This window comes from Brassica napus, unplaced genomic scaffold (assembly GCF_020379485.1).
Source record: "Brassica napus cultivar Da-Ae unplaced genomic scaffold, Da-Ae ScsIHWf_2721;HRSCAF=3486, whole genome shotgun sequence".
Lineage (NCBI taxonomy): Eukaryota > Viridiplantae > Streptophyta > Magnoliopsida > Brassicales > Brassicaceae > Brassica > Brassica napus.
Window position 1 is genome coordinate 22,446 of NW_026016001.1, and position 8,697 is coordinate 31,142.

At 38.3% G+C, this 8,697-nt stretch overlaps 1 protein-coding gene, 1 long non-coding RNA gene and 1 pseudogene across 2 annotated transcripts; 2 read left to right on the forward strand and 1 right to left on the reverse strand.

The window, feature by feature from the left end:
* Positions 1-3,928: 3,928 nt before the first annotated feature.
* On the forward strand, positions 3,929-4,727 carry LOC125602028 (B3 domain-containing protein REM10-like). Its single transcript, XM_048773945.1, has 3 exons — positions 3,929-4,219; positions 4,313-4,607; positions 4,699-4,727. Exons 1-3 carry the CDS (start codon positions 3,929-3,931, stop codon positions 4,725-4,727), a joined length of 615 nt encoding a protein of 204 aa, XP_048629902.1.
* A 1,005-nt stretch (positions 4,728-5,732) lies between these two features.
* On the forward strand, positions 5,733-7,075 carry LOC125602031 (annotated as a pseudogene).
* Positions 7,076-7,631: 556 nt separating this feature from the next.
* Positions 7,632-8,117, reverse strand: LOC125602032. The gene is made up of 2 exons (XR_007334567.1): positions 7,944-8,117; positions 7,632-7,872 (listed from the first exon to the last, which is right to left on the reverse strand). It is a non-coding gene; the product is annotated as an uncharacterized LOC125602032 (long non-coding RNA).
* Between the last annotated feature and the right edge of the window lie 580 nt (positions 8,118-8,697).

Sequence of the window (8,697 nt, forward strand, 5' to 3'; positions counted from 1 at the left end):
GTCGCTCTTAAATCTGGGTACTTGTGGGACCACTGCCGAGAAAATACATGATCAAGAAAGCACAATCTTTCGTTCCTAAAATGATGTGGATTATCTTGGTACCGTTGCCTCAGTACATTAATAAAAAATCCATATGCTGCATATAAAACAATACAATAAGAGATACTTATCAGACGACTTACGCTTAAGTCGTCTAGTAAGTCTTCTGATAAGTCTTCTAGAGAATACTTACCATACGACTTAAGCGTAAATCGTCTGATAAGTCTTCTCTAGAAGACATAACAGAAGACTAATTGGTAAGTTGTCTGTTAGAGAAGACTTACCAGACGACTTAAGCGTAAGTCGTCTGATACATAACAAAAGACTAATTGGTAAGTCGTCTGTTAGGTCTTCTAGAGAAGACATAACTACTGGTAAGAGAAAAACTAGAAGACATAGCAGGAGACTTACTCCGTCGTTCAGCCTTTCTAAGGGGGTTCGGAGGATGAAATAAAACCGACTTGGACATCTTCGTGGTTTTTTGGCCATGGGTGTTTTAAAATAACTGCAAACACAAAATGTAGATAAACAAGATTTTTTGTATACTAAAGGAACCTATTATGGGAAATTCTCACTTACGGATCAAGTTTCACACCCAGTCAGTGAGCAACTTCGACATCTTCTTGTCAAGGGGAGCAAAAGGATCATAGCCTTGGCCAACCCTTTTGTTTGGAATGATCACTTTGGCAGTGATTTTTCCCTTAAAGGAGTTTGCTGTGAGGCAGCAAGTTTCCTTGCTCGCTCACTCTTTCCACGGACATGTACCATAGCAGCATCCCTCTTTCTCTTCCTTCTAGTTTCCCCCTTCTGTAAATCTGAATTAGTGGGTACTTCTTTGTCCAATACAAGAACGCTAGGTTCACCACTCTGTTCTGGAGGTTTCTCCTCGGGCTCATTTGCTATCACAAGACTCAGGTCTTTCGAGGAATTTGGTTCTGGGGGTCATTCTGTTCTGCTTTCGCCCCATTCACATTTTCACTCTGCAATTTCGATGTACAAAATGTGTTATAAAATATTAACCAAATATCCAATTCACACAATAAACAAAATCCATACATAAGCAATGATCCTTCGAGCTCACTCCGGGCAGTATTCAGCGGCTCTCTCTGGCCCGCTTCTTGTTTTTACAGTTTGTTGGTGTATATATGGAATAATCATGGATAGTTCTTATATGGGATGCGTCAAGTCTAGTCCTGGACGATCCACTGCGGGTTCTCCGTTGAGGGTGCGCGAGAGGAGGTTAGAAGTTGGTCTTGTCAACCACGACTCTCTTTCTTGGTGGCGACGCGTATGGAACCGGTCGGCTTCAAAGGCTTGATCTTGGGCTGCCTCTTGTCCACCTTGGTGGTGCTGATCTCTCTGTCTTCTTGGTATTGTTCTTGCAGTGTGGCGATCCTTCGAGGCTGTCTCTGTCTAATAACGCCCCGTCTGGTCAATGCGGGTGTGCTTGAGTTCTGGCGTGGCTGTCTGTTCGTGTTGGCGGATGCTCAGGATGTCTACAACGAGCTGTTCTTCGACGAGCTAGATCATAAGAGCGGATCATCGGGGATGCCAAATTACCGAGTTCCGATTCTCAATATAACTGTGGTTCTTCCATTTGCGGCAAGATGTAAGTGCAGACTGGCGGAGGCCTCCGATTAGCGGTTTTGCTTATTGTGTCTGTCCCTTCTAGATTAGATCGAGTTGATGTTTAGGTTTTTTTCTTTTTTTTTGTGCTTCGTATTGTCATTGTACTTCTGTCAAAAATCTGAAAATTGGTAATAATATCTTTACATTTTTATCAAAAATAAAATAAAAAAAAATATGAGCACTCTTCAAATTCAAGCTCAAGAATAGTGCATGCCTTGCAATAAGGTCGGTCGCAGCCGATGGGAAACACCTTCTCCTATTCCACCTGGAATTACAAATCTATGTGCTAAGACAAAGACATATTGTACGCTAAAGCAGGTGGGGAGGAACAGAGAATATAAGAGCTTAAGAGATGTGTACAAGACCATGACTCTTGCAAGAAACCAGAACGATTGCATACAAAAAATATATGGATCAGCTTACCAAAATTCGAGAAAACATTAAACCGGGCATAAACCAGCATGTAGTGAAACAAGAGCTGTGGCGAAAGACCATGTAAACACACCAACCTCCAGCACTTTTCTGCATTAGAGAAAAAAAGGATGCATAAAGCAAGAGCAGCCCTGAGGAAGAGCTTAGGGAAAAAAAAAGACAAACCTGCCTGCCGCCAAAATCTTGGAAAGCCAACCACCAGGCAACCGGCTCAAAGGCATAACCCCAAAAGAAGGATGATTGGACAAGACCAGCCACAGAAGAGCTCTCCATCCAAACTGGTGTGACATTGGTATTATAGCACCTGCAATGCTCACCACACAATCATCATCTGTCTATCACATGATGATATCCAGAAGTGAAAATGAAAACTTTTTTGTTCAAGATGAAACAGAGACTCACTCACCAAATAGAGCGTATTCTTCATCTCTGTTTGACTTTGGAGAGAGGAGGACAGGTGGAGCAATATAGAGCTTGTGGAGAGAACAGTGTTAAATGTGGGTCCCGCTTCGGCGTCAAAAGCTTAGCATGATTATTGGAGGTTTTTAAGGTGGAGTTGGTAACGGAATAAAAGAATCCGTCTCTTAACTTTTAACTAAAAATGCTAAAAACCGGCTCTTAGGCCATGCGCATCAGGGGCTTTAGACGGGTTCACGGGCCCGAGTTCTAAGGCCGGAGTGATTAAAAAGCAATAAAAAATGGCTTTGTTTCGACGAAACGGGCCTTACGGTTGATCCGCTATGAAGCGGTTTTAGCCACGCGTCATGTCCTGCTTGGACGAAACAAACCGCTTAGAGGGGGAGGAAAGACGGGTTTCCCCGTGTCTCTTCTCATTTTCTCTTCTCGAAAGAAAGCTAGGGTTGTTGTGTGAGAGGCGATTATACGAGCGACGCCGAGTCTTGCCGTTTTTTCTCGTTCAAATCGACGACGGAAAGTCTTCTCCACGACCTCTGGTGAGTATCGAGTAGATCGACGGTTTAATTTCGTCGATTTTGGTCCAAATCGTTTAGTGAGATTTGATATCAATTTGGGGTTTTCGAGTTTCGGATGTAAATCGATAACTGGGTTTTGATTAATTGATGTAAATCGACATGCGCGTTTAATTTATGGTTTGTTTTAAGGTTCATTTCTTTGGGATCTAAATCGAATTGTGAAAAAAAAATATTGGGGTTTTTTGGTGAGGGATCTAAATCCAGTAGTAGTATGATTAATGATTCTGTCTCATTGATTTCTAATTGGGTTGCATTTTTTCATATTGTTTGTTTAAATATTGTCGATTAATTTGACAGGATTGTTGTGTGTTCTTGTTGCATGCATAGGACAGGAACATAATCATAGAACTATACATAGGACATGAATATAACCGGACTTGGCTCATTTAGAATTGTTTTCATGCATGATAGGATTAGACCTTTGAACCGAATTTTTGACATAGCAAAATAGATAGCATCAATGGTTACTAGTCGATTAACAGCTTCAGTATGCTTTTTCTTGAATGGAAAAACAAAACCACATTTTTGATTTCTATAGTTCTGTGGTCTTGTGTGGTCTATAGTAGTTGGATGCCATTTTTTAAATTGGAACTCGATTAATACATGTAATTGGAACTCGATTGTTGCAGATGGAAACTCCCCGAGAACCTCATTTCTTCAAGCCTCTTCTTCCTGGTTGGCAAAGTGGCGTGGTATTCTCAGTTCTTGAAGCCTATTTTTCCTTATTTTGTATGTTGGTATTTAGGATTTATGTTTAACTATTCCTTCTCTTACTTGCAGGCAATACCACTTGACTTCTACTCAAAACACATACAAGGGGCTGAGATCAATAAACCATGGAAGCTAAGTCGGACGCTTCGGATCAAATTTGGGAGGTGATCCGAGAAGGCAGGACACTCACCAGAGGTTGGAAAGAGTTCACCGAAGCACATGATCTTCGCATCGGTGACATTATCATCTTCAAACACGAAGGAGACATGGTCTTTCATGTGACTCCTTTTGGTCTTAGCTGTTGTGAGATTCAGTATACACATCCTCACATCGACGCTGATGATGCTCCTACTTTCTCATACGACTACTGCTTCTTGGCTGAGGTTACTGCTACAAATCAAAAGGACGACAAAATGGTGAGTAAAATTTTGACTATGTTACACACCATATTTAGTTATTTCTTTGTTTGTACTACTGCTTCTTGGCTGATGTTATTTCTATGTTTGTAGTTTCTTCCTGTGGAAGCTATGTGGTGTGGTGCTTTGAACCAACAATGCAAAGAGGTCAAACTTCAAAACAAGGAGGGAAAGTCATGGACTGCGAGCTTCGGATTTAGCGAATCAGACGGCGCATATTACATCAGTAGAGGGTCGAGAAAGTTCTGTCGTGATAACAGATGCACCAACGGAGCTTTGTTTGTGTTCAACGTGGTTGGAGACGGGATGACAACTCCATTACTGTGTGTATGTCCGGAAAGGAAGGAGTGTACTGAACTACTGATCAACCACTTCAGCAGAATCGATGGTAAGTCTTCTCATTTGACTTGTTTGTGTTGTCTATATCTTCAATGTTACTACTTTGCTTATGCTTTAACTTGTGTTCTCTTCTTCTACAGGTAGCATTGCTTCTACCTCACGAAATTAGATGGCTCTTTTGCGGTCTTTCCTCTCTATCATCTTAACTTGTTTCTTTTTGTATTTCGGTTTGTAAAACTTGAATGGTTTTTCTATGTGAACTTTTATGCTAAGTTAAACATTTTCGAACTTAATTCCTTTGTTGAATGCGTAGACTGATCATCGAACAAAATGTTTCTATGAATTGAATTTAAGTTAAGAAACAACAAAAAGTTTTAAAACATAGCTTTTCTACATCTGAAAACACAAACCAAAATATTAAAACATATTTTGAAACCAAAACTTAAACTCCAAAACTAAAATATAGCTTTTCTACATCTGAAATGGCACTCTTTATCCCGATGATATGTTCGAGATTTAGAGAATCATGATCGTTTGAAAGCTAATTTAGTCTAAAATATTTGGCAAAAGTTGTGTTTTCTCGTTTATGTAATCTACCCTTAATGTATTGAATAAAATGTTTTCATCAATTTTATAATTTTTAATATTTTATTCATGTATTCTGAATAATTTTTAATTTAAAAAAATAAAAAAATATTATTATTTTTATTTCTATGAACTCCTTCTTCGGGTCCACTAATGCAGAAAACAACAAATTCGGGTTCATAACTGTTCTTGGGCCCAGAAAAAATATTAAAAAAATTTGGTGAACCCCAAAGTGGGTTCACCATGCTCATGCTCTTAAATAAGAGTTTTAAGAACGGTTCTTAACTTTTTTAGTTAAAAGTTAAAAGACAATTCTTATATTTAGCTAAAAACCCACACTAAAATCTCCCAATAATCATGCTGCTGACTCTCGTAAACTACCCCAAAGTCAGCATCTTTCTTCCAAACAAGTGGTTTAGAGATTTTTCAGACATTGTTTGGTAATTAAAAAAAACAAGTCTTTGAAGTTCGTGTTCTTCTTGCATACTAAAATAATAATATCTTTTGGGTAATGGAAACAAGTGACGAAATCATGATCGTCTTCTTGTTTATATTCCATAAGCACTTCTTTGGTCTAAATAATGCTACAACATCAAACAAAGATTAATCTCAAACCAGTGTGGAGAAGCAAATGGAGAAGCCAAAGTTCAAGACTGTTCAAGAGGTGATTGCATCCGGCGAAGGACTACCGGAAAGATATCTCCACACACCCACTACCGAAAGTCAACCACTTGACGCTCCCGTGCCGGAGATGGATATTCCGGCCATCGATCTCATCCTTCTCCTGTCTCCTTCTGAGTACGGTCGACAAGAGTTGAGTAAGCTTCACTCTGCGCTCTCTACATGGGGCGTTGTTCAGGTTTGACCCTTTTTAAAAAATATGTAATTAAGTTCTGGTGAAATCTTGGAGTTCTGATCTTTTGTTAACTGAAGCAGGTGATGAATCATGGAATGACAGAAGCGTTTCTTGAAAATATCTACGAGCTGACCAAGCAGTTCTTTGCGCTTCCGACCGAAGAGAAACAAAAGTACGCTAGAGAGATTGGTAGTATTCAAGGATACGGTAACGACATGATTCTGTCTGATGATCAAGTTCTTGATTGGATCGACCGTTTGTATCTCACTACTACCCTGAAGATCAACGTAAACTTCACTTCTGGCCTGAGATTCCAGCTGGTTTCAGGTAAAAGTTCATACTTCTACTCAATGTTCAAAAAATCGTTAGGCCTTTATATTAGAGGCTTTATAGAGGAATTTTTAGAACACTGCTTTGGTTATTGACTTTGGTGATTTTTTGGGAAACTTTACATGAATATACAATGAAGCAACAAGTAGTGATTGAGCAGTTCTTAAAGGCATGGCAAGATCGTTGGAACTAGATGAGAATTGCTTTCTAGACATGTATGGAGAAAACGCTATGATGGATACAAGATTTAACTTGTATCCACCATGTCCAAGGCCAGACAAGGTTATTGGTGTCAAACCACATGCTGATGGCTCTGCTTTCACTCTTCTCTTACCTGACAAAGACGTGGAAGGGCTTCAGTTCTTGAAAGATGGCAAGTGGTATAAAGCTCCTATCGTTCCTGATACTATTCTGATCAATGTTGGAGATCAGATCGAGGTAAGATCTCATGTAAAATATTGCAAATGGTTGGTGTAGAATTGAGATACTCTCTCCGTTGGTGTTCAGATAATGAGCAATGGGATATACAAGAGTCCGGTTCATAGAGTGGTGACTAACAGGGAAAAGGAAAGGATATCTGTTGCAACGTTTTGTGTTCCTGGTGCGGACCAAGAGATTCAACCTGTAGATGCGCTTGTGACCAAGACAAGACCAAGATTGTATAAGACGGTTAAGAAGTATGTTGAGCTCTACTTTGAATACTATCAACAGGGTCGAAGACCGATCGAAGCTGCTTTGATCTGATGATACTTTCAAGTCTTGTTCTTGGTTTTTTCACAAATGAATCTGTTTCTTTCATTGCTAGATCACTAAAGAGAATAATACAGTTGCTTTGATTTTGAACTGTGAGGTCTGCATTGTGTTGCTACTTTTGAGAATACTATGAGGTCTGAAGTGAGATTGGATTTGGGTGTGGTTGTGATTTGAATGTGAAGACCAGAATTACACTACAAGAAAAATGAGTTTTATTAGCGGAGGAAAACGCTATATAACGATACAATAGCGGTTTTTGAAGCGTTTCATCATCGCCCGTGATAATAGGTAAAGGACATTACATAGCGGTTTTAACACTGCTATCTTTTTCTTCCGCTACGATAGCGCTTTTCTATCTGCAATTAATATTCTTTAATAGCGTATAATTTTTGTTATTATTACATTATTAAAAATAAGAAAAAAATAAGAAAAAAATTTAAAATTTTATATATCAATTCTTTTATACCGATACATGAAAGTAAACTAAACTAAACCAATTTTTTAAAGAAAAATTGAAAAGCTAAACCTAAAACTAAACCTAGTCTACGTTCTTTCTCCGCCTCTCTTCTTCTTCTTCTCTTGCCCGCCTCTCTTCTCTTCTTGCTTGAATCTACCTCCATCACTACAGCTAGCTTACCCTTCCTCTTCCATTATGACTTCGTAGGCCTCTTTTTGTGCATCGCCGCCCGTCGTCTTCGTAACTCCCCGCCGTCTTCACCTCTTTGTACGTCGGCCGCCGCCTCTGTCTCTGGATCATCATTACCTCCTTTATGTCATCATTATTCCAGATCTGTAAACAAAAGCAATAGATTTTATTTAAAAAAAGATGAAAAGAAGATGAACGCTTAAGTAGAGATAGACCAAGGGGAGGAGGCGAGGGGTCATGGTTTCCAGACTTGAGCAGAGGTGGTGAGCTTAAATCCGTGACGACAGACAGCAAGTTTGAGAGATCGTGAGATGAGGATTGAAGAGATAGTGAGAGAGGAGGAGACGAGAGATTGCTAGAGAAGAAGAGACAAGAAATGCAAAAAAAAAAAATATAAAGTGAATCACTTATGCTCCTTAGATCGAGTTAAATCTACGGTGGAGATCAAATATAGAAGCTATCCTCACCCTCCTGTTTTCACCAATGAAAAAATTTTCTCTTTGTTTTATTAACTGACCAATTAGAAAAAAAAAAAAAAAGATTAACAAAAGAATGAGTTATAACGATTGGATTAAAACCATCAAAAATTGTTTTATTGTGTAACTAATTTTATTAATATATAACCTAAATTATCATTTACGTTTATAAAGTTAATGAAACTATTGAATTTCAGATTTAAAGTATAAGATTTTAGAGCAAAAGTCTATGTGATAGAGTTCTAAGGTTAGATTTAAGGTTTGAAAAATAAATTTGAAAAGATTATATTTTTATAAGTATTATCTTTCAGATTTTTGATAAAAAAAAAGGTTAAGGTTTTGTGTTGAAATTCTGTGAGTATAGATATAATAAATTTATTTTAGTCTTAACGTGTATGTTTTAGTATTGAAATTTTAGAACTATCAAATATGAAGTTTATGATTTTAGATTTAGAGATTATGTATAATATAGGGTTTGTATTTAATGTATATA

What these genes read in the sequence shown, in the direction of transcription:
- LOC125602028 (XM_048773945.1), top strand. Translation starts at nt 3,929, where the DNA reads ATGGAAGCTAAGTCGGACGCTTCGGATCAAATTTGGGAGGTGATCCGA. An exon ending in ATCAAAAGGACGACAAAATG is followed by an intron (nt 4,220 to 4,312) that starts GTGAGTAAAATT and finishes CTATGTTTGTAG; the next exon opens with TTTCTTCCTGTGGAAGCTAT. An exon ending in CCACTTCAGCAGAATCGATG is followed by an intron (nt 4,608 to 4,698) that starts GTAAGTCTTCTC and finishes CTTCTTCTACAG; the next exon opens with GTAGCATTGCTTCTACCTCA.